At 48.4% G+C, this 25,839-nt stretch overlaps 1 protein-coding gene across 3 annotated transcripts; it reads left to right on the forward strand.

Moving 5' to 3' along the window:
- Positions 1-339: 339 nt before the first annotated feature.
- MISP3 (MISP family member 3) lies at positions 340-19,333 on the forward strand. 3 transcript variants are annotated; one of them, XM_082205399.1, is made up of 4 exons: positions 340-372; positions 2,498-5,015; positions 10,322-10,404; positions 19,109-19,333. In XM_082205399.1, the coding sequence occupies exons 1-4, from the start codon at positions 367-369 to the stop codon at positions 19,202-19,204; spliced, it is 2,703 nt and encodes a 900-aa protein (XP_082061525.1). In that variant the 5' UTR covers positions 340-366; the 3' UTR covers positions 19,205-19,333. The 3 variants fall into 3 exon arrangements, with proteins under 3 accessions (XP_082061525.1, XP_082061526.1, XP_082061527.1); XM_082205400.1 differs by having other exon boundaries at positions 10,322-10,386; XM_082205401.1 differs by lacking the exon at positions 340-372 and adding an exon at positions 590-724.
- Positions 19,334-25,839: the final 6,506 nt, after the last annotated feature.

The following is a 25,839-nucleotide window of genomic DNA, read 5'->3' on the forward strand; positions in this document are numbered from 1 at the left end:
ATTATTATTAAGAGTTGGGCAGGAACTCCATTGCAGGGAAGAACAGAAAAACACAGGGGCTGCTTTGGTGGATTGGGTCAGGATCCGGGAGAGGCATGCAAGTGCCAATAGGAGTCATACGGATGCCTTCCGAAAGCCCCAAAACAAGGGCATGAACAGTGGCGTAGCGTGGGGGGTGCAGGGGGAGCCGGCCGCACCGGGCGCAACATCTGGGGGTTAGGGTTAGGGGGCGCAAATCCACAGGTTAGGGGGCGCAAATTACTTGCCTTGCCCCGGGTGCTGACAACCCTCGCTACGCCACTGGGCATGAACCTTCCCTGTCAGTACAGCGCCTGGAAAGGAAAAAACTGTATCCTGCCACAGTGCATGAAGGTTTCTTCAGCTTTCCTTGCTAATAGCCACCAATAGGCTGAGATTCCTGCATGAATCTCTCTGTTCCTAAGAATGTCCCTTGCACGCGGTTAATATTCAATGCCATTGCACAACTGCCTGTGCTTTGTTGTGCATATTCCGGGGAGGAGTGGCCCCAGGGCTGTGCATTTTCTTGGCAACTCTTTTTGCAATTGTGCGGCAGGGCTGTGTCCTCCCCGCAGATTAGCTTGGGGCGTGTAATTGGCTCAGTGGCTGAGCATAAAGCCCAGGGAAAGCACCTCCCGCTGGGACAGACTACCAGGGGTCCAGGGCTCCGGCCAGGCAGAATCCGGAGAGCGTGTGTCAGTGGCAGGTAAGAGAAGCCCTATGCCTCTGAGATACAGGATGCGGGCATCACTCTGCAGGTTGGAAGAGGATAATGGAAAGGGCAATCCTTAGGCAGGCAGTAAACAATTAGTTAATCCACTGGGTCATGAGAAGAGAGTGGAAAGAGATGGGGGTGGGGACTGATTAGGGCATGGGTAGGCAAACTAAGGCCTGTGAGCAGGATGCGGCCCAATCACCTTCCCAATCCGGCCCGTGGACGGTCCAGGAATCATTCTACATGAGTAGAATGTGTCCTTTTATATAAAATGCACCTCTGGGTTATTTGTGGGGCATAGGAATTTGTTCATGTTTTCCCCAAAAAATATAGTCCGGCCCCCCACAAGGTCTGAGGGACAGTGGACTGGCCCTCTGCTGAAAAAGTTTGCTGACCCCTGGATTAGGGGCTCATATGGTCAGACTCTGGAGTAGCAAGGGCTGCAATGTCCCAAGATTGAGCCCTGGTCATTATTGGACTGAAGTAATTTTTTCCTTCACGGGGGTGGGATAAATAAATCCCTTCCCCTTTCTTGTTCCTGGAATATAGCTCCTGCTTTGCTTTTCATGAATGCACTCCCCCCCCTCCAAGGCAGATGGTTGTACAAAGCATTTCAGGGTGTGATCCTGCTTGTTCATATAATATCCATCCCAAAACAGCAGGAGAAGGGTTTGGGAACGTCTCTGGAAGCTGCATGTTAATATCCTTCATGGCTGCATTTTTCTGTACAGGGCTCCCAATTTTTGTCTATTGGAAGAGGTAGTTATTCCTGCCACCTGTTGTTGGGGAAGGAATCAAATTCCCTGCTACCAGAAGCACTACGTAGGGAAGGAATAGGTGCTTAGTTGGACCCTAGACTGCATTTCAGATCACCTATATAAAAATCAGGAGGGGTTTTTTTTCTCCAGCCAGGATTTTCAGGTCCGTGTCCCAGCAGGTTTCTTTCATCCTGGCATTTTCACTGGGATACCTTTGCATTTTACCTCTGAATCGGAGCAAATGGCAATCGTTGGGAAACCTGACTGCCATTTGCTCCAATTCAGTGTTCAAACGTGGGTTTTCCCGCTTGGACATGGATCTGGAAATCCTGGACTTGTGCCTAAAAACATGGTATGAAAGGAAGTGTGGATGAGCCCCATGTGCGAGGGAAGGAGCCAGGGAAGGGCATAGAAGAGTGCAGAAAATATTTGGCCCTGTGCTAACCGCCTTCTCCACTGGCTCAGGGGTTAGCACAGGGGGATCAGCAAACTTTTTCAGCAGGGGGCCGGTCCACTGTCCCTCAGCCCTTGTGGAGGGCCGGACTATATTTTTGCAAGGGAAATGAACAAATTCCTATGCCCCACAAATAATGCATTTTAAATAAAAGCACACATTCTACTCATGTAAAAACACCAGGCAGGCCCCACAAATAACCTAGAGATGCATTTTAAATAAAATGACACATTCTACTCATGTAAAAACACGCTGATTCCCGGACAGTCTGTGGGCCGGATTTAGAAGGCGATTGGGCCGGATCAGGCCTCCGGGCCTTAGTTTGCCTACCCATGGGTTAGCAGGTAAGGAGGTGGAGGAGGAGGAGGTAAGGAAGCTGCAGAGAAACCCAACTCCAGTTCCCCTTGGCACCCTTTGACTTCATCGCCAGGAGGGGGAGCCATCACCTCATTGTTTCTTGAGATCAGGCCATGGGTGTAGTGGGAACGGGCACAAAAGAGATGAATGCTTTTGTTCAAGGTTTCTGCTCTGTTTTATTTTTTACAAAAAAAGAGCCACGCCCTGGCCTGGATGAGCACCGAAACTCTGCCACTGCCTCCCCCAGCTGCTGGGTTGTGCCACAGAGACCAGGAGAACTCGGGGGTGGATGCATTCAGGGACATGGTGGAAAGTGGGACTATGGCTGAAAATGTCCCCATAGCCACCCCACCCAACAACTCCTTGGTCCCCTCGCTCGATGTTGCCACTGGTTCCCTTGCCAAAGACAATGTGCTGCAGGAACCATCCACCTCAGGACAGGAGGGCAACCATTTTGAGAGGGGCCCCCCATCTCCAGTCAAGCCTCCAGAGGGGACTGAAATGGCAGAGGTCTCCAAGTCACCAGACCAAGGGCAGGATGACGGCTATTCCGCTCACCAGGACAAGACGCCAAGTCCCTCCCCGGAGCAACCGAATGCTGAGGATGCTGCAAGCCTGTTGGCCCAAGGGGGACATGGCAGCCAATCTGTGTGTCATGACAAGATGCCGGGTATCCAGTGTCCTACTGAGACCTTGGAACAGCTGGCGCAAGAGGAGGAGGCCAGTCTGAATCATTGCCATGAGAAGAACGGAGCTGGGCCTACTGACTCCTTGAAACAGTTGGGGCATGGCCAAGAAGAAAAAGGAACTCTTCTTCTTCTTCATTGTGTGGAGACCTCAGGTGTTTCTTCGGAGCAACAGAACTCCACCAGCACCTCAAATCAACTGGACGTATGGGAGGAGACTGGCATTGTGGGTAGTCACAGCCAGGATCCTGCTTCAGAATCTCTAGAGGAACATGAACTTGCCGGCGCTGCATCCTCCGAGCCAACCAGCATCTCGCTTCCGGGAACCAATTCCCCAAAGCAGTCATGGGAGGGAGACTGTTTGGTCTTTCCCAGCCACCATCCTAGCTCCGCTCCCTGTGCTGAGCATCAGGAGACGTTTGACACTGCCAGCGTTGATCAAGACGTAAAACCAGGCTGCTCGGAAACGGTAGAGGCTGGCAAGGAGGAAAGCACGCCCAGGGAGCTGGGTGATCAGTCCCAAGCTGCAGATGAATATCTGGGTAACCTGAATGGGCAGTTATTTGGGGAGGGCTCGGTGGATCACTCCCAAACAACAGAGAAGCAAGATGCCCAAGATGCTGAACACACCCCAGCTGGACTTTCACTGGCATTGATAGACTCTCAGCCAGATGTTGGCACCGATTGCCAGCAGAGGGCAGCAGGCACAGATGGCGACACTCCCCTGCAGGCAGCGCCAAGGCAGTCTCCTATGGCAACCGGTGACTCCTCTGGACCTGCCCACTGGGGCCTGGCTCCTGACTGTGGCAGGCAAGAGAGGGAAGGACTGGCTTCTGAGGAATCGAGCGGAGCCGGCAACGACAGCCAAGCCCAGGGTGAGGCTGGAGCCAAGGCTGCGCTGGAATCTGAGAAGGGAGAGGAGGCGTCCAGCAGCGCTGGGCCTGGGGAAGCCACCTGCGTGCCGGAGAGTGCAAGGGACCTAGCCGGTGCCAAAGATCCAGCCGGAGAATCACCTGGCTTGGAAAGCCCGACTGGCACAAGGGATCCAGCTGGTCCCCAAGACCAAGCTGGGACCATGGTGCTAGCTAGCGCTGAAGATCCACTTGGGGCCAGGGACAGAGCGGACTCTCAAGATTTGGCCAGCACCACATGCCCAGTTGCTGTTTCGGAGCACGACACTTCCAGTCCGAAACCTGGAGACCAGTCGCTACTTGGTGCCAGGGACCCTGCCAGCGCAGAAGAGCTGGTGAGCCCTGCAGACCCGGTCTGTGCCACATCCACGCCCAGCAGACCCTCTGGGACTGGCGGCATGGACTGGACGGGAAACGCCACAGAGCGTACAGAGGCCCTGCACCCTGCCACCGAGACCCCGATCGAGCGAGAGATCCGTCTCCACCAGGAACGGGAAGAGCACCTGCGGCGGCAAAGGGGCCTGGCTAGCCCCTGGGGCACTCAGGAGTATGTGGAGGTGCGCATCAGGCCTATCCTGAACCAGAACGTGGGGCCCCCCATGCTGCCCAAGGAGAAGGAGCGCCAATGGGCCGGGGTTCAAATGCAGAGGGAGATCCAGAGGGAATGTCAACGTGAAGAGGACCTGGTCCAGCTGGGGAAGGTCAGGGGGACCTACGACCGTGGCACCCCGCAAGAGATGCAGGAGAAGATGATGATTTTTGAACAGCACCCCAGCCCAGAACCTCCGGCCCCCAGGAAGATGCTGTGCAGCAGCCCCAGAGGGGCGAGGGGTCTCTCCTTTGCGGAGGCCAACAGCACCGCCAACATGGTCATCGTGGACTCTGGTGCTCTGCTGCGAGCCCAACGGCCGCTGGCCGAGAGAACCGCTGCCTCGGCCAACCCCTTCTTCTGCTTGCGTGCCAAAAGCCCCCAGGCTCTGCTGGAGCAGGAGGTCCAAGAAGCTCAGGAACGAGAGCGGGAGCTGCAGAGGCAAAGGCACAACCTGTACGGCTCAGCGTTGCCCTGCCAGGCTGCAGAGGCCTCAGCTCAGGATGAGGAGACCCCCAGCCAGCCAGGTAAGGGGCAAGGTGCGATGAGCGAGTGTGGGGAAGAGGGAGAATGGGGGGTCACCTGCTGGGACTGAAGGGCCGTTCGTTCAGGACTGGGAAAAGAAAGCGCTTCTTCGCACAACACGTAATTAACGCATGGGCTTGGTTTCCCATAAGATGTATTCGTAGCCGTTGGATTAGTTGGCCTTAGAATGAAACAGGCAAACACACGGAGGAAAGCTCAATGGAGCCTCCAGTTTCAGAGGCAGCGCACTGCGGAACGCCAGTTGCAAGGTTAGATTTCAGACCACAGGGAAGGGCTGTTGCTGTAATGGCCTCCTTGCTGGACTTCCCAGAGGAAACAGAAAGCTGGGCCAGAGGAAGCCTCTTGGCTACTTTTACGTACAGTGGTACCTCGGGTTAAGTACTTAATTCATTCCGGAGGTCCGTTCTTAACCTGAAACTGTTCTTAACCTGAAGCACCACTTTAGCTAATGGGGCCTCCTGCTGCCGCCGCGCCGCCAGAGCACAATTTCTGTTCTCATCCTGAAGCAAAGTTCTTAACCTGAGGTACTATTTTTGGGTTAGCGGAGTATGTAATCTGAAGCGTATGTAACCTGAAGCATATGTAACCCGAGGTACCACTGTACTTGTGATAGCTAAGTGGGATTCTTACATTCAGATTTGGCATTGTATTCAAATTTGAATGTAGAATTCCTACTTGGCTATCCTGAGTCCCTGTCGGGGAAAAAGGCAGCGTATGAATAAATATATAATGGTAATAATAAGTACATAAAAGGGACAAAGGGAGTCCTCTTGTATTCAGTTCCATATTTACTGCATATGCCTCCAACTGTTCCGCCAAGGAGCCCGAGGCAGAGTTCTCCCCATTCTATGTTATCCTTACAAGCAGGTGAGGCTGAGAGACGGTGACTGGCCCAAGGACGCCAAGTGAGCTGCATGGCTTAGTGGGGACGCAAAGCTTGGCCTCGCAGGCTCAATATTCTAACCACTGCACCATGCTGCTGGGACAAGTGGCAGATCATGACCCACAAGCCCTGCTTGTGGGCTTCAGAAAAGCACCTGGCTGGCGGCTGTCAGAACCAGGCGGTTTGATTAGGTGGACCTTTGGCGAAGTCCACCAGAGCTCTTACGATCAGTGATTTTAGGAGTAGCTCTGTAGAAAGGCAAAGAATGCTATGGGATCTTAAAAGACTGGCTCCTTTCTTGTGTGGCATCAGTTTTCACAAGCAAGGTGGGTTTTCTTTTTCCTGTCTGGTGCCAAAAGGTGAACTAAGAAGGCTGTATGCATACAAATGCAGGGCTTGCGTAAACAACAGAAACTGTTGCTTGGAACAGCAATATTTCTGGAGTGAAGCATACGGTCTAGAAACTTGCTATTTGCTTTTGAAAGCTGACGTTCTTGGTTTTCTAGTAACATGCCTTGCCACAGAACTCCCACGAAAGTCCTGTTTTGTAGGACAGAGCTTTCCAAACTGTGTTGCGACATGTTAGTGTGTCGGCTGCAGGTGTGTCGTGTGAACACTCCCTGCACACCTCCCGGGGCTGGAAAGGGGTTATTTGATGCTCCGGTTTGCTAGTAAAACTGCATGACTGTGTCGCAAAATGATGCATTTCTAAAAAGTGTGTCGCCAACATGAAAAGTTTGGAAAGCTCTGCTGTAAGGAATAAATATCACTTCTAAGGACCAGCTCCAACATTAGGCAGAGTGAAGCAGTGGACTCAGGCAACTAAAACTGAGTATCAAGAGAAAGCAGGGAATTGTTATTTAATGTTATTGTACTTTTACTGCTAAGCAGGAAGAGAGACACTTGTGGTGTTTTCTGCCTCAGGTGCCAAAATAACTTGACCCCCCCCCCCCGGTCCTCCACCATATCATGGACCTTGCAGCAGCTCCACCTCAGGCAAAAATTGCCTTGGTCCAGCATTCTCACTTGCAAAATCATTAAGATGCAAAGGGATCATGAAAACCACCACCCTTTCAGATCACACCTGCATGATCCTTCTGACTCACATCCTGGTTCCATAGCAGCAGGACCCAACAATCAAAGGATCGTGGCATCTGACACAACATTGAGCATTTCCATTGAATCCGGGCGCACTTACAGCCCTGACCTCTGGCGTGGTTTACAAACTGAAGCGCTGGAACTTTCCAATCAAATCTCTATCACTGGGTAACCTTGAATTTGTTGCTTTGTACTCCGGTTCATAAAGTGAATGAATGTGTGCAACTCAGATAGTAAAAAATTCCCCTTTCTTAACTTTTACTTTTACTTATTCAATTTATATACCACCCATTATCTTAGGGCGGTGTACAAGATTAGAAACACATTGCAAAACATCAGTGACAAAAACATAAGAAAAATATAGTAAAAAGCAGACTGACAGACAGCCCAATAGTAAAATAAGAAGACCAGTCCTCTCCCCCACATTTTAACAGGCCATAGACTATTTAATAGCCTTGTTGTTGTTGTTTAGTCGTTTAGTCCTGTCTGACTCTTTGTGACCCCATGGACCAGAGCACGCCAGGCACTCCTGTCTTCCACTGCCTCCCGCAGTTTGGTCAAAAGTCCATGGAGTTTTCTTGGCAGGGATACTGGAGTGGCTTGCCGGTTCCTGCTCCAGGTGGATCACGTTTGGTCAAAACTCTCCACTATGACCTGTCCATCTTGGGTGGTCCTGCACGGCATAGCTCATAGCTTCTCTGAGTTATTCAAGCCCCTTCGCCACAGCAAGGCAGTGATCCATGAAGGGGTTTAATAGCCTTAGGCCTGAGTAAAGAGGAATGGTTTTGCCTGGCATCTAAAAACATGTAATGATGGCGCCAGGCAAGCCTCTCTGGAGAGAGCATTCCACAATTGGGGAACCACCTCAGAAAAGGTCCGTTCTCTTGTTGGCACCCTCCAAACCACTGGGGTGGGGGAGACATACAGAAGGACCTCAGACTACAAGTGCACAAAAATACACAGATACAGTTATTTTGGCACAGTGTATGAATCTTTCAGGCTCATAGGACGTCCAGTTTTTCATCTCCGATTATCTTACTCAGGCTGCTTAAGGCCTGACGCAACCTGTTCTTGAATGAAGAGAAAAAGAGACTGAGCGTGTGCTCTGTTGTTGTCACGGACAGGGGTGTAGGTGTCACAGAACTCTGCGCCTGGATTTTGGGCCATATTTCCCACTTGCCTTTGTGCACAGATGCTTTGGACTTCAACTCTCACCAGCCCCAGCCATAAAGGAGTTGTAGTCCAAAGCATTTGCGGGGCAATGGGGTGGGAAAGGGCTGGCAGAGAAAGTGTTCCCAGTGTCATTCTTCTTCATATCTGCATGCCCAGTGTTTGAATATAATAACCTTCCTGGAAGGGCAAGTTCTTCTGGTAAGGTAGCCTGCCTGAAGAAGCAGATTTTGGTGGCACAGTTCAAGGACAAAACATTGCCATGTACTTAATTAGAAGACATCTGAAGGCAGCCCTGTTTAGGGAAGTATTTAATGTTTGAAATTTCATTCTGTTTAATGTTCTGTTGGGAGCCGCCCAGAGTGGCTGGGGAAACCCAGCCAGATGGGTGGGCTATAAGTAAATTATTATTATTATTATTATTATTATTATTATTATTATTATTATTATTATTTACTGTGACATGTTTATTGCCATGGAGGGTACACTATCTGGAGCCTCTGCACCAAGGCCCAAAATGAGTCGGGCCCTTGGCTTGTGGGGTGAGCTGCAGCTGACCTACAGAAGTTATCACACACGGCCATTTCCTTGCCTCCTTGTAAGCTCAGCACCTGAGCCAATGTGTTGTAATGAGGGATGTGGGTGGTGCTGTGGTCTGAACCACTGAGCCTCTTGGGCTTGCTGATCAGAAGGTTGGCAGTTCGGATCCGCACAACGGGGTGAGCTCCCGTTGCTCTGTCCCAGCTCCTGCCTACCTAGCAGTTCGAAAGCACACCAGTGCAAGTAGATAAATAGGTACTGCTGCAGCGGGAAGGTAAATGGCATTTCCATGTGCTCTGGTTTCCGTCACGGTGTCCCGTTGTGCCAGAAGCGGTTTCGTCATGCTGGCTGTATGACCCAGAAAGCTGTCTGTGGACAAATGCCAGATCTCTCGGCCTGAAAGTGAGATGAGCACCGCTACCCCATAGCTGCCTTTGACTGGACTTAACCATCCAGGAGTCCTTTACCTTTTACCTTTTTAGCTTAATGATCAGAGCATTGGACTAGGTAAAGGTAAAGGGACCCCTGACCATTAGGTCCAGTCGTGGCCGACTCTGGGGTTGCGGCGCTCTTCTCACTTTATTGGCCAAGGGAGCCGGCGTACAGCTTCCAGGTCATGTGGCCAGCATGACTAAGCCGCTTCTGGCGAACCAGAGCAGCACACGGAAATGCCGTTTACCTTCCCGCCGGAGCGGTACCTATTTATCTACTTGCACTGGCATGCTTTCGAACTGCTAGGTTGACAGGAGCAGGGACCAAGAAATGGGACCTCACCTCGTGGAGATTCGAACTGCTGACCTTCTGATTGGCAAGCCCTAGGCTCTGTGGTTTAACCCACAGCGCCACCCACGTCCCACAATTGAACTATGAGTCAGTTCAAATCCCCACTCAGCTGGGATGACCCTAGGCCAGTCACTGTATCCTACTGTGTCATTGTGTTTGTGGAATGACTTCTGTTTGCACAGCAGAACTGCTGCTCCCTCTCTCCCTGCATCTTCTGGGATCCCCACCCAAGATTTTCTTTGCCCAGGGCAGGGGGCTGTTGCAGAGAGAGGAGCTCCCGGAGAAGGAGGAATGGGGTGGTGTTTGGTGGTATGCACACTTCCTTGAGCTCCTTGGGGAAAACAGAATGATATAGATAGATTAAATAAACAAATTAGGGTCCCAGATGCACCATGAGAACCTGGCAGCCAACAGAACCGGAATGTGTACCTAGTGGGTGGTAATAGTTTTCTTAGGCTGCTGTAGCAAACACAGGGTTGGTTGAATTTTAACAGAGGCAAGACTGAAAGGGAAACCAGCAGGTGTAACCAGGGACAAGGAAATGTCACAAAAGGGACACAAAGGTTGTAAAACGGAAACTGGGAGAAACTGCTTTCCTGACAGGGATGTGGAAAGAATGTTCTCTCTCTCTCCAGTTCCCCATCTTCAGGGCCTGAAAGAAAACCCTTCCCTAAGGCCATGGATGTGGGTGGGTCAGTCCCTGTTCAGAAAATTGCACTTTGGGAAATGCAGGTGGCCAGAAGCACTCTTATTACTGACTGTTAGCCCTGTGTCACCGTTGAGAACTATCCTTTGTCTCTGTCTCCTTCTCAGAGAGACCTTCCTGCAAGAAGCTGGACGTCACCTGGCCGCCTCCGAGCCCTCCGGAGACCTCTCAGGTGAATGGCCTCCATCAGGTAACAAGCTCAGGGGAGCAGTGCCCTTATCACACAGCTATGACTGGCGGCCTGTAGCTGTCCTCAGGAGCAGCACCGGCTGCCTCTGTGGGCCAACAAGACGCCTGTGGTAGAGAGCTGCCATCTTACAAGGAAGGAGTTGGAGTAAAAATATCCTGCGATGAGCAACTCTAAATCTCACTTGAAGCGTAAGCAGGAAAAGCAACTACCAAATATGCCTCAAGGTGTTGTTATTTAGTCGTTTAGTCGTGTCCGATTCTTCGTGACCCCATGGACCAGTGCATGCCAGGCACTCCTGTCTTCCACTGCCTCCCGCAGTTTGGTCAAACTCATGCTGGTAGCTTCGAGAACACTGTCCAACCATCTCGTCCTCAGTCGTCCCCTTCTCCTTATGCCCTCCATCTTTCCCAACATCAGGGTCTTTTCCAGGGAGTCTTCTCTTCGCATGGGGTGGCCAAAGTATTGGAGCCTCAGCTTCACGATCTGTCCTTCCAGTGAGCACTCAGGGCTGATTTCCTTAAGAATGGATAGGTTTGATCTTCTTGCAGTCCATGGGACTCTCAAGAGTCTTCTCCAACACCATAATTCAAAAGCATCAATTCTTTGGCGATCAGCCTTCTTTATGGTCCAGCTCTCACTTCCATACATCACTACTGGGATGCCTCAAGGTACCAGCAGGCAGATATTGGTCTGATATTAGTTCACATCATGATTGCAAACATGCAATCCATGTTCAAATGGACGGCCTTATTATAACAACGGCTACACTACTGCTGACCTGTCTGGATCCACACTCGCACTCTGACCTGTGAATGAAGCCCAGCCATCCAACAGACAGATTTTTTAAAAATATTTTTTATTAATTTTCCATTTAAACATATATAATCACATCGTTATTATCCACTTTACTTCTTTGGCTCTTTAGAGCCTGTTCACTTCCTTCCCTCCAGCGTCTTGGCTTTCAAAACTAAGCTTTTTTGCACAGCATTTTATATATTTTCCAATTCTAATATACCCTATTTTTCCATGTATAAGACTAGGTTTTTTTCCTAAAAAATAATGTCAAAAATTAGGAGGCGTCTTATACACGGGGCCATCTCCCCCCATTTTCTAAAATATGAGTCCCCAGAAATAGGGGGTGTCTTATACATGGGGGTGTCTTAAAGACGGAAAAATACGGTAACTCATTACGAAATACCTCATAATTTAAATAAATATAGAAAGATAAGAAATTTCTCATTACAAGTCTTCAAATAACCCTACTAGTGTTGTTAATTGCTTATAATGATCTTTCAAATACAGTGGTGCCTCGCAAGACAAAATTAATTCGTTCCGCAAGTTTTTTCTTTTTGCGAGTTTTTCGTCTTGCGAAGCACGGTTTCCCATAGGAATGCATTGAAAATCAATCAATGCGTTCCTATGGAGACCGTCCGGGGACAGAGGGGAAGCGCCGCTCTGTCCCCTCTTTTGAAGCAAGGGGCTGCGGGGAGAAGATCGCTTCTCCCCGTTGCCGCCCCTTGGTTCAAAAGGGGTCCGGGGAGAGAGGGGAAGGCGCGTGCCTTCCCCTCTGTCCCCTCTTTTGAAGCAAGGGGCGGAGGGGAGAAGATCACTTCTCCCCATTGCAGCCCCTTGGTTCAAAAGGGGTCCGGGGCGCCTTCCCCTCTGTCCCCGGAAATTGCGGGGCTGGCAACGGGGAGAAGTGATCTTCTCCCCGCCGCCCCTTGCTTCAAAAGAGGTCCGGGGACAGCGGGGAAGACGCGCTGCGCTTCCCCGCTATCCCCGGAGCTTGCAGGGCAAGCTTCGTTTTGCGAAGCAAGCCCATAGGGAAATTCGTCTTGCGAAGCAACTCGAAAATGAAAAAACCTTTCGTCTTGCGAGTTTTTCGTCTTCCGAGGCGTTCGTCTTGCGGGGCACCACTGTATTGTATAAATTTACTCCAGTCCTTTTGGAATACTTGATCGCGCTGGTTTCAGATTTTTCCCATCAGCTTCACAAAGTCCATCATTTTCATCTGCCACTCTTCTTTCGTTGGTACTTCTTGTTGTTTCCATTTTGGGGCTAAAAGCATTCTTGCTGCTGTTTTTGCATACATGAACAGTCCTTTGTCTTCTTTTTTTGTATCTCTTCACCTACTATACCCAGTAAAAAGGCTTCTGGTTTTTTAACAAAAGTGTTTTTAAACATTTTCTGTAACTCATCATATATCATTTCCCAGAAAGCCTTTACCTCTTTACAAGTCCACCACATATGGTAGAAGATACCTTCCTTTTCTTTGCATTTCCAATATTCACTAGATCTTGTCTTATACACTTTTGCAAGTTTTGATGGTGTTAAATACGATCTATACATCATTTTCATCACATTTTCTTTAAGTGTACTGCATGCAGTAAAATTAATACCTTCATTCCACAGCCTTTCCCACGATTCTAACTGAATATTATATCCAAAATCTTTAGCCCATTGTATCATCACCCCTTTAACCTCTTCATCTTTAGTATGCCACTCCAAAAGTAATTTGTACATTTTCGATAATATTTTCCTCTTATCATCCAATAAACCTATCTCCAACCTAGATCTTACTGTATCAAAACCATTTTTCTTTTTATCTTCCTTAAACACCTCATTTGCCTGGTGGTATTGCAACCAATCCGTCAATAATTCTTTTATTTCTTCAAATGTTTTTAATTTTAACTGACTTCCTACCTCTGTCGACAAATCTCTATACGTGGCCCACTCTCCTTTCATATTTAACTTTTTTACTGCTATTGCTTCAGTTGGAGAGAGCCACCAAGGAGTTTTACGTTCCAATAAGTTTTTATATCTGTTCCACACCTCATAAATTGATTTTCTTATTGTGTGATTCAGGAATCCTTTATGCACTTTTACCTTATCATACCATAAATATGCATGCCATCCATATTGGACTCTCCAGAGATTTAGACCAAAGCCTCAATCAGCCCTAGGGTGGAGGAGCTGAACTTTCAGTATGCAAACCATGTTCTGTTATCTCTGAGTCACACACACACACACACACACTCTCAATTGTGGGATACCCCTTGCACTTTTTTTTGTCTCCCTTGCTGTTAACATTTCAGCGGCAAATTCCTTCAAGATTCCTTCGAATCTTTTTGCTTATGCTGTTCTGGAAAGCAGGTGCTCATCGACAAAACTATATACGTTATTTTTACATAACAGCAAGAGCTAGAATCCTATTCATTCATTATTTGCCGCTAGTAACTTGTGGTTAGCGACTGCTGTAACTCAGACTGCAATCTTATACACACTCTTCAGGCTGCATAATACATTAAGGGCTTAAAATGCATCTAGGTCGTTCTTTTTCTCAATTGGGATTGAAGCTGGTTTTGCAGAAAGCACATCAAAATGCAGTGTTTCTTAAGCAACAACAGGATAGACTCAGGGCAGGTATGGATTGTGACTTACATGGTGTGTTCGCTGCTTCTCAAGCCCTGGATGCAGAGCAAATGGAATTGCGAATAAATTCCACTGAACTAAGAGCCAAGCTAGACAATAAGTTAGCCATGGCTGTGTACACACTTTTCTGTTTATTCTGCATCAAGTGCACTCTTACTGCTCGTTTGAGTATCTGTGTACACACAACAAGCTATATCTATCCTGCTGTTTGTTACGAAATACTGCATTTTGATGTGTATGTGTCGCCCACCACCCACAAACCAGCTTCAATCCAAATTGAGAAAAAGAATGACCCTGCTGTGTTTTAAATCGGTAATGTGCACACCGTCTACATGCATGGGCATAGGCGGGGGGGCAGCTGCCCCCCTAAATCAAGTAAATAAATAAAAATACTTAACTAACTGACCAATCGTGTCACAGATAAATCTGTTCTGCCCCCGCCCCCAATAAATCCTGGCTATACTCATGCCTACGTGCATGGTCGTAGCCAGGACTTTTGTTAGGGGGGTAGGTCTTTTGGGGGGGGGCAGAACATGTATTTTTATTGATTGTGGGAGGGCAACTGCCCCTCCCTGCCCCCTTGGCTACGCCCATTCCTACATGTCTGGGCTTTTGCTTTAGTTCATCCAATTTGGATAAAGGAGCCTGATCTGGATGCAGATCCTAGTGTGATGAGAGGAAAGGGGACTTTATCCCTTCCCCACTCCTGTTGTGTCCGCAGTTTGTTTAAGAAAAGAGTTCTCATTGAAGCAATCAAGAGTCCCTCTGCCCAGCATCATCTGGGCATGAGAAATGGGATCCAGATCAGGATCAAGATTATAGCACAGGGCTAAAGGGTTAAACCCTCGGCACCTCCATCTTATGATTAGGAATTGGTAGGGAGAAACCCTGCACTTAGAGGCACAGGTATGTACATAAGTGCAGGGGTCCCCAACTTTTTTGGGCCTGAGGGCACATTTGGAAACCTCTGAAACGGTCATGAGCCCCACAAAACATCCATTTTGCAGGAGACAAATAGCAAGATTCAGGAACACCCCCCCCCCCGAAACATACAACAGGCAAAGTATTTACATGCCCACCCCCTCCAAAAAAACCCAAGCAGTGCAGACAACAAACAAAACTCTCCAAAGCTCCCAAAATGCTTTTTTAAAAAATAAAAGAAGAAGAAGTAGTAGTAAACCTTTGGAGGGATCCAGGGCCTTGGCAGATGCCAAGCTGATACATTGGGCTTATCCACACTTACTATTTGCCCGTTTTGCCCAGGCACAGGTCCACACTTCAAAGCTCTGTGTCCGAGTGTTTTCTTCTTAACCCGAAGCTTTTCTGTGAGAACCTGCTCTTTAGTGCTCAGTCGGAGCAAGCATCAGTTCTGGTTTTCTACAGATTGCTGTTTGCTCCGATTGAGCTTTAAAGAGCAGGTTTTCACGGGGAAAGCTCCACGGCAAAGAAAAGGGCGCTTGGACATGGCGTTTTAAAGCGTGGACCGTGCCTGGAAAGAGCAGAGGAAAGGCAAATGTGGATAAGTCCATTGTCTTGTTTGGCCCTAATCGGAGCTCACGTCTGAGCAGGAAATGTGTGTATCTGCTTGCAAAGGTCAGACTCTCAAATTAGTTTCTGAATGTGGAAGGCACAATACTTGACAGAGCAATAGTTTGATAGGCGTTCATCAAAAGGTAGCGCAATGAACTGGGACCAGGCAGATGTTCTAAAGAGGGAAAACAATACAAGCTCCCCCCCCCCCGACACTGTTTTCAGAAGGCTAAGGGGGGCATGATTTGGTTAAAAATGGGGGAGGGGTATGGGTTTTATTAAGGACTCCCTACCATTCCATGAACAGTTCAAGCATTATTTCAGTGTACAGGGCAAGCGGGGGGGGGGGGGTGTGAGGATCCCAGCAGTGCTTGACTCTCTCTAATTAACATGTCCACAATTCCGCTTGCCCCATGCCAAGAAAGCTTTCCCTGCCGCTTTCCCTGGGAAAACCCACTCTTTAATGCTAAATCGGAACAAACAGCAATCTGCAGAAAACTCAGTTGCCATTTGTTCCAATTCACCATTGGACTATGGGTTTTCCTGGTGGAAAGCGAGGAGGCAAAGGGCAGTGTGGATGAGACCCCAAGAACTGCAAAAGAGCAACTCCTTCCTGTTTCAATTAGGCTTGCAGAGGAAGGCTGGGAGGGGGGCGGTTGTGCTCCATTGGCCAGGTCCCCTCAATTTGTTTTGTGCTTTAATGGCACGCACACACAAATATCCAGTGGAAACAAGTCTTGGTTATCTTTCCTTTGCCTATCTCGCTTTCATAAAACACACACATGACAAGCACACACTTCAATGGGCTCATTGTAATGCATTAAAATTTTGTTTCCTTTGCTGCTGATAAATAGGGGTTGGCAAGCCCACTGAGCATAGCAGCGCTGAGCCTGCCGTTCCTCATTTCACATGGCTGCAAAATGCTGGCAGGACAGGAGGCAGGAAAACTTTGTATCGTTCGCCTGCTCCTTGATATGGTAAAAGCCAGGCTGTTTTGTTTCTGAAAGCTAAAGGTCCCATCTTGAAAAGGGCATTAGGGGGCCTTCTGCACAGTGCCTGCCAGCGAGACCCCTTCCACACCCGCAGGAGGGGGCATAAAAATCACCTCTCAGGTGCTGAACTCCTCCTGTGACACCTGAAGTGGCCCCCCCATCCCCAGCTCAGCACTCCACCTGCTTTGCCTGCAGAAAGAATCTGCCAAGATTTCCAGCAGGGGAGAGAAAGGGGTCCTTGGAGCAGCTTCCAGGAAGACAGCAGCATTGGTGCCCCATCCAGCCCAAAGGAGGTGCATTCCTCCTATCTAGATAACCTTGCCTGCTTCTCAGATTTTTTTTAGGGGGGGGGGACACCAATACAGCAGGGACGCCTAGGACTTGCCAATCAGAAGGTCGGCGGTTCAAATCCCCACGACGGGGTGAGCTCCCATTACTTGGTCCCTGCTCCTGCCAACCTAGCAGTTCGAAAGCACCTCAAAGTGCAAGTAGATAAATAGGTACCGCTCCGGTGGGAAGGTAAACGGCATTTCCGTGCGCTGCTCTGGTTCGCCAGAAGTGGCTTAGTCCTGCTGGCCACATGACCCGGAAGCTGTACACCGGCTCCCTCGGCCAATAAAGCAAGATGAGCGCTGCAACCCCAGAGTCGGTCACAACTGGACCTAATGGCCAGGGGTCCCTTTACCTTTACCTTACCAATACAGCTCCTTGCCATGGGTGCCAAGGATCCTAGTTATGCCTCTGCACATTCACCCCTTTTTCCTGGCCTGGATCCCTTTTGCTTAGCTGTAAGGAGAAGTCCCCCATCCCAAGGAGGTGTATCTGCAATAGGAGCCCTAGGGTGCTGGGACCTCACTGGAAGCCTGATAGTGCTGCTCCCCAGGATAACAGAAAATTTACCTTTCTACAAAGTTAGCGTTCCACCACACTTCCCCTTGGCCTGTGCCTAAAAAGCACAGGTCCGAGTAGTTTTTTTTACTTTCTAGGCACAGGTCTGAGCGGTTTCCCCTTTGCCCGGCTCCTTTCCCAGGGAAAGTCTGCTCTTTAGCTTTAAACTGGAACAAATGGCAATTCGTGGAAAACCTTCTTGCCGACTGAGCACTAAAGAGGAACAAGAGGTAGCATGGGCAAGCCTTTAGTGAAAGTGGGTGCAGCTTCAGTTTTCCACCTCTGGCACCAAAAAGGTCCCTTTGCGTTTCAAAGACCCAAAGCAAGAATGCAGACTCAGGATCTCTTGATAGTAGAGCCAGAGAAGAAGCCGCTTTGTACTGAGCCAGACCATTGGTCCATCTCGCTCAGTATCCCAGGCAGGGATTGAACCAGAAACCTTCTTTGTGCAAAGGCAGAACCTCTACCAATGGGCTCTGGACCTTCACACTAATCATGTGGGTTAAGGGATTCTGAGCAAACCCAAGTTATTAGAAGTAACTTGCAGGAGCAGATCAGAGCCTCCCTAATCCTGGGGTGTGGGGGTATAGTTTTTGTTTGTTGCTATGGGCTTATCCATACCTCCATTTGCCCCATTGCAAATCAGAACAAACAGCAATTGGGTTTTCTGCGGATTGCTGTTTGTTCCGATTTAGCGCTAAAGAGTGGGTTTCTCAGAGGAAAGCTGGGGGGGGGGAGATAAAACTGCTTTGACCCATGCCCAGAAAGCATGGGACAAGCCAAAACGTAGACGAGCTCTCTGTTACGTGTTTTTGTGTTTTTATATTGCAAACTGGCCTGTGATCCTCAGATGAAGGGCAGTATAGAAATTTAAATAAAGAAATAAATAGTCCAGTGTTCTTTGCAAGAACCCCAACAGTCAGCAGGAATCAGGTTCATCAGAAACAAGGTGGATTCCATGCTCTACCGTTTGCCTACAGCTGCTGTTAATATACACTTGAACTTAGCCAAAAGGCTGAGAAGCTGTAATATCAAGGCAGGCACTGAACAGGACTTGGATTGCCAGTTCACATTTATCTCTATCTCTTCCCATAGCAATCCCTACCTTGGGGCAGTTCGTTTGAGAGCAAACATATCTGAATTCAATATATTTACCAACAATGTGCGAAAACTCCATTATATGATTCGGCATGTCTTTCATCTCATGAGAAAGCATTACGGCTTTCACTCCGATTTTAATAAACGAGATGCCTGATACCATTTGGGTTTTCAGCATCAGGCACTGAAATGCTTTAGACATCAATCAGACTGCAATTCTAAACTCAAGTCGTAGGGAGTAACCCCTACTTACTTCAAAGGGAGCATGCGTAGGATTGCAGCATGCATGCTTGCGAATTCGTCCTAGCACAAACCACAACGTATTGTTACATCTTAAAATTTAGCTCACTAACTGTGATTGGTGAGTGCTTTTTCTTTCTTTTTTAAAGGGACAGCCAACTCCACCAAATGCATGAAGAAGTTTTAAAATTCAGCAGAAGAATGGGGTGGGTGAATTAAGAATTGTTTTAGGTGTGGGGCCCTGCTCCCTAGTCCTTGAGTGTAATAATTGGGCTCCGTGGAACTGCCCACAGGGCATGGGGCAAAACAATTTTCCTACTGAAGCAATAAGTGTTTCTTTGCAGAGAAATTGGGTCTTCAGTCTTTTCTGTTCAGAAACAGCCGCACCCACCCTAAGCCTCAAGTCCTTTATCACTAAGCAGAGAAAGCTCTCTGCCCCAGCCTTCACCCTGCATGTTTCCTCACTTTCTGTGGACTCTCGCTCACTTTCCCCACTTTCTCTCCCCCCTCATTTAACCCCACAGCCGGAGAGAAGCCCTCGAATCCTCCGCCGACAGAGGAGTGCCTTAATCCAGCGCTGGGAGTCGGGAGCTGTCGGCAACCAGGACAGTGAAGATTAGGGGGCTGCCTCGGCAAGAAAATCCACTGGGTCTCTTCTCCAGTGCAAAAGACACAAGGGCCCCCCTGTGCCTCCCCCAAACTTGCACAAAACATAACTCAACGGTGCGCATGTCGAGTGCACCTCTGGAGCCGACCGTGTATTCTTTCCACTCTGCCTTTCGATTTGACAAAAAAAAAGTCCCAAAGCACATCTGCACAACCAGTCTGATCACAAGGCAGAAATAGCATTTCTAACTGGCTGCCTTCTTCCGAATTTTATCCTGGAACAAAGAGGAGAAAGATTTAAGGGATGGGCTCCAAAGCATTACGGTTCATTTTAGTTCCTTTTTTTACGTAGGTAACACCTGCTTGGACACTGATTTCTCAACCCAAGGGTTTTCCAAACAGGGGTTCCCCCAACATTTGGGGCAACCCCACACCAAAGTGTTTGGGTAGATCCATGCGCAGGAGCAGCTACACTTAAGTGCATGTGTAGGAGCTGTCCCATGCCAGCAGCATCTTTTCCTGTTGAGGTCCAGTTTATGGGGAAGCGCCATAGCTCCATAGTAGCAGACAGTGGCGTAGCGTGGGTTGTCAGCACCCGGGGCAAGGCAAGTAATTTGCGCCCCCTAACCCATGGATTTGTGCCCCCTAACCCGTGGATTTGCGCCCCCTAACCCGTGGATTTGCGCACCCTAACCCTAACCCCCAGATGTTGCGCCCGGTGCGGCCGCCCCCCCCCCGCACCCCCCATGCTACGCCACTGGTAGCAGAGCACCTGGCTTGTAAGGAGAAAGTCCTAGGTTTAATCCCAGGTAGGGCTTGGAGAGGCTCCTGCCTGGAACCCTGAAGAGGTGCTGCCAGTCAGTGTAGACAATTCTGAAGTAGATGGAACACAGGTCTGACTAGGTGAGGCAGATTCCTACATTCCTATGTTTAACTGGTTGCAGAGGGCCAATAATCTGGGCAGGCTTGTGCCTTTGGGCATCTCAGGTGACTTGCAACTGTTCCTCCAAGACTTCTTTCATCCTCAGATTTGACCAAGCCACATGTGGGTTTTGTCCCTGGGTATTCAAACTTGTGTACAAACAAGTATTGTAGGAACCAGCCCACAGGCAGTTGATGCTACTACTACTGGGGATGAAAGATGGCAATTTTTTTTTTTTTACTCTGGGGTAGTATGCTTTGCCACTGACTCTCTTTTTCATTCAGCAAAATAAGAATCAGACAAGAATCTTTCAATGAAAAGAGCTCCTTGATTTTGTCTACGCCAGCAAGAATTAAAAGTAAATCAAACGGAAGTGACTCCAGATTGTTGCCTTTTGTAAATGCTACGAGAACATTGACCTTCGACAAATGGAGAGAAAGAGTCCCTTAGCACCTTTGAGGGGAAGCCCTGCCTCAGTTCCCCTCAGGGGGGGGGGGAGAGAACCAATGGGGGAAAGCTGGTTGCAAAGCAGGGTAGTAAAAGCCACCGTGGGAATTTCTCCAAGAAGAGCAGGGAAATTGCTAGGAAGATATCACAAGGAGAAAGTCTGAAAAGCTATGAGCAACAAAGCGCAAAGAGCCTTTTGTAAGCAGAAAATTCAACCATGCATTACTATCAGATACTTTTGCTTGTTACTACCAGATAATTTATAACTGGCCCTTCTGTTTTGGGGTGGGGGTGGTTACTGTTAATGGCTTGTCCGTATAATGAAATGCACAGAGCGGTATTAAATAACCCGGCTGATAATTCTGACTCATCTACTGCAGTGCCATAGCAGACCTGTGCTAGGATCAAACTACATGTTACCTTAAGCCTGCTTTTAAAAAAGCGTGCCCACCCAACCCAAAACAGCAGCTGCATGATTCCAACTGCTGGGAGAGGGGTTAACCCCTTCACCCCAAAGCTGTTTTACCATCACAAATGCCTCTCAGCTGCTCATTCCCTCCCAAGGATCTGTTTCCAGTGGGGAAATGGTAGGGGGAGGAAAGTATTGCCCCTCCACAGTTTCCAATTCATTTTTAACAAAAATGTTAACTGGGCATTGTAAAGCATGTTTTGTTTTCGTTTTAAAGTGCTTAACTTCTTGCAATTGAACCAGCTGCCTAGCCTTGGGCTTGCAAGGTGCACTGGGGCATAATGAGAACTGCTACAGGTCATAGTACGACGATGGGCTGTTGCTCAGCTGTTCTGACATCTGGCAGTCTGAGCCTTGGGTGAGACTGCTGACTACCATGGGAAAGCAGGCTAAATTTGAACCCTCTTGGCTACTTGGGGCCTAAATGAAAGGGGTTGAGATGTCTTCATGCCATGGCCTTTTTGGAAAGATACTTCACAGATACAAATTATCTGAAGGACCTTGGAGCCATTCCGCAGAAACAAACATTACTTGTTGCTTTGATAGCAGAATATTGCAAAATCTCGAAGACTAGCCGCCTCCAATTCTCTTTGGGCTTCAAGCTATCTGACAACTATTTCCTGTCCTTGAGAGAAGAACAGGGTGCCTGCTTATGTTTCACCCCACAGAGGAAATACATCAAGGCCCCACCGAGAAGCAAATTTGCATAAAAGTTTCATGTGGTGATTTATAGGTGTATGGATCGTTGCCACAATATGACCAGAATGCAAGGCATCTCACCATAGTGATTAAAATGCTTAACTAGCTGTAATTTGGAGGGACCAATGTGCAACCAGATTCCTTTCTGTAAGCAATGGAATTTCAGTGCATTTGTGTGGCATTTAGTGCGCTGTAAAATATAACTGCGGGGTAGGCTGTCAGGCTTGGCTGTCTTAATTAATGTGGGCATTTTATGCACCATAAATTAAAATATAAGAACAGGAGGAGAGCTGGAGCCAGATGCCTGGGCTGTTTTGCCCTGGCTGCCTCAACCAATTCATTCTCCTCTGCCTTCTGTTTTGTGGCAACAGAAGGAAAAATACGTCAACATGGCAGAAGAGGCTTCTTGTTTCACTAGTCTGGAGTGGGGTGCAATGCAAAGGCTCAGGTTGCCTCTGTTATTTTCCTGGTCTGACCAGTCAAACCACATTCTGGTAGCTATCAGAAGGAGTTATACATTTCAGACCTGGCTTAGCAGAAAGTGCCACCCCAGGATACCCCTGACCCACGCAATTCTTCCACGGTCCTCCCCACCTCAACTCTGTCAAGTTCTGCTTAGGTGGTGAAGGCGGTATTTTTAAAAGGGAAATACGGTCCCTGAGGCCCTGCTGAATTGGAGGGAAGGAGAGTCGCTTCTGTCAGTGCCGAGCCAAAGCTGAAAGCAAGCGATACTAAAGCCAGGAGGGGGCATTTCCAGCCTCCATTCCCCAGGTGAGCAGCCAAAGCTGGAAGGTGGAACCAGTGCTCAAACTATGGGGTGGATGGGGGGGTGGAGGTAGGGGAGCCTTTATTAAATCCACAAGCCCCGACCCCTGTCTCCCTCTAATTTAGCCACATCCTGGGCCTTGCATCTTTTTTAAAAAAACAATAGTGAAGCACACAAACCCGCCATAACTCGGGCCCTACTAGATCCAAAAATGCAGCAAACAGAAGATTTTTCGCTGCCAAACAGGCACTGGGCCCTAATTAAGGCTACAAACTGAGCAGGTGCTGAGAGTGGAAGCCACCATGGAGACCCTTGTCACTTGCAATGGGTCCAGAGCATACCACAAAAGTTGTCCAGGCAACTACAGTGTACAGTTACTAAACATAGCTGTCAACTTTTCCCTTTTCTTGCGAGGAATTGTATTCGGAATAAGGGAATTTCCCTTTGAAAAAGGGAAACGTTGACAGCTATGTTTCTAAATGCTTATGAAGGGGGGCGGGGAATAGCTCTGTCCAGTGGCAGCTTGCCTGTACACAAAAGACCCACCTCTACATGTTGCTAGGCACATAAAGCCTTGGAATGGTGGTGTCCATAACGCAAATTTGCATAACATTTGTATATGCTAATTCTATTTATATAGATTCAAATTTAGGCCCACCTTCAAAAGAGAAAAAGGGAACTCTGGCATTTGCCATCAGAGCTTATTTTATGGGGTGCTCTGTGCATTATATGTAGACTGGGTCCCCCACATCACCTTACCATACATTGGCAAGAACCACTGTACATATTAAACTCATTCAAGACTTGTCCCACAAACATGATTCTCTTCCCTCTCTCATGCACAGTTTTTTCTCCTCCTCTGTGAAGCTTTTGCACATCCCTACAGATGCTCTGCCACATCAGGACCATGCACACATGATATCTGGCAAGCACAGATCACACAAACAGGAAAATGTCCAACGTACCAAACAGATAAGGACGCGGGTGGCGCTGTGGGTCCACAGAGCCTAGGGCTTGCCGATCAGAAGGTCGGCAGTTTGAATCCCCGCGACGGGGTGAGCTCCCGTTGCTCAGTCCCTGCTCCTGCCAACCTAGCAGTTCGAAAGCACATCAAAGTAGATAAATAGGTACCGCTCCGGTGGGAAGGTAAACGGTGTTTCCGTGCACTGCTCTGGTTCGCCAGAAGCGCCTTAGTCATGCTGGCCACATGACCCAGAAGCTGCACGCCAGCTCCCTTGGCCAATAAAGTGAGTTGAGCACTGCAACCCCAGAGTCAGCCACGACTGGACCTAACGGTCAGGGGTCCCTTTACCTTTACCTTTTACCAAACAGATAAGTCAAGAAAGTTAGTCAAGCCACACATGATGTGCATTGTATCACCCACTCTTTCCCTGCCTGCAATTGGCCTGCTCAGAACCGGTCTCCTCAGGTTGTCTCTCTCCCGAAGGAGTAAAATTATAAGGGTACCAGCATTTTCTACCAGAGAGGAAAGTATGTGTGAGGGGGGAGGATTTTGAGTGCAAATCCAGACCAAGGGAAAAGTTTTCAGCACCTCTTCTACCCTTCCCTTCCTCTTCTTGGTAAGCCTCAAAGCTTCAGCCTCAAAGCTTTGCTCTTTAAAAAATGCTGAGGAAAAAGCCATGGAATCGCATGTCATGTATACTTTGCCTCATAGTTTGTGAGAGCTCTGGCTAGGCTACAACTGGAACCCAAGAGGTTTCTGATTTAAGCCCTGGCGTCTCTGAAGGGCAACCGACTTCATCTTAACCCTAGTTAAAATTATGAGAGGAAAGGGATGGGGCGGAGGCTTGATGAATTCACATTTCTTACTGATCAACTCCAATTTTAGTCCCATTGTGTATACACACCTGTTCCTGACCGCTACACGAGGAGTCCTAAGAGGAGGAAAGGGACAAGGGCTTTCTGCTGCAGATCGTTCTCAGGGATAGGAGCAAATAAATGAGCACAAATGAAGAAAAGGTGGCAGGTACAGAAGGTAACCCATGGGTACACAAACTAAGGCCCAGGGTCCGGATCTGGCCCAATCTCCTTCTAAATCTGCCCCCCGGACGGTCCAGGAATCAGCTTGTTTTTACATGAGTAGAATGTGTCCTTTTATTTAAAATGCATCTCTGGGTTATTTGTGGGGCATAGGAATTCATTCATATTTTTTCCCAAAATATAGTCCGGCCCCCCACAAGGTCTGAGGGACAGTGGACTGGCCCCCTGCTGAAAAAGTTTGCTGACCCCTGAGGTAACCTAAGCAGCAGCATGTGAGTTTAAGAAGGCGGAGGTGAAATCAGGATACAGTGGTACCTCGGAAGTCGAACGGAATCCGTTTCAGAAGTCCGTTCAACTTCCAAAATGTTCGGAAACTAAGGCGTGGCTTCTGGTTGGCTGCAGGAAGCTCTTGCAGCCAATCAGAAGCCACGTCAGACGTTCGGGTTCCAAAGAACATTGGTAAACCGGAACACTCACTTCCAGGTTTGCGGCGTTTGGGAGCCAAAACTTTCGACTTGCAAGGCAAGGTATGACTGTTCTTGTGTGGTATGGCCCTCCCATTAGGCAACATGATGTTGAGATATGGCAATGATGTGCTGCCTTAAGGTAGTTGGCTGCTCTCAAGTGTGGTGGATAATGACCCCACCCCCGTCACCAGTACTGGAAAAAAATACAACTACCTGTCCAGTCATAAGATGTAACGGAAGCAGGCACATCTTATCCTTCACCTTAGACAGGAAAAAGACTATATATATGTGTGTGCAGGTATACCACTAACTGATACAGAAAACATTGAAGTGCTGTACAGCAAGTATAAACTCAAAGTAGCTGTTTTACTACAAAGGAATTTCAGAAATAGACTGGAAAGAGAAGCTGCTGAATTGCAACTCATTACCAAACTTAAAACCATGGAGAGACCTGGTCTGAACAAAGACATTGGATTCTTATCTCATTATACATGACTAAGCCATTTCTCACCTTCTCACCCCTTGCCTTTTCCTGTAAGACCTATTGCAGTCGTTAAGAGTCGTCAACAGGCTCATCTCAGTTATCTGCCAATCTCCCATTCCCACCACCCTTCTCAGTAATACCCCTCCCCACCTTCTCACTATATAGAGGAACTGGCAACTTCTATTTCAGTGTATCTGAAGAAGTGTGCATGCACACGAAAGCTCATACCAAGAACTAACTTAGTTGGTCTTTAAGGTGCTACTGGAAGGATTTTTTTTATTTTAGCAAGTATAAAATCACAGTAAGCATATAAAAAAATAAAAACAGAAACACCATAAATATTTGGCCAGTCCTAGGCCAGTCCTGTACGAAGGTGAGTCGCCAGCACCTGTGA

This window comes from Podarcis vaucheri, assembly GCF_965113315.1.
Source record: "Podarcis vaucheri genome assembly, chromosome: 17".
NCBI lineage: Eukaryota > Metazoa > Chordata > Lepidosauria > Squamata > Lacertidae > Podarcis > Podarcis vaucheri.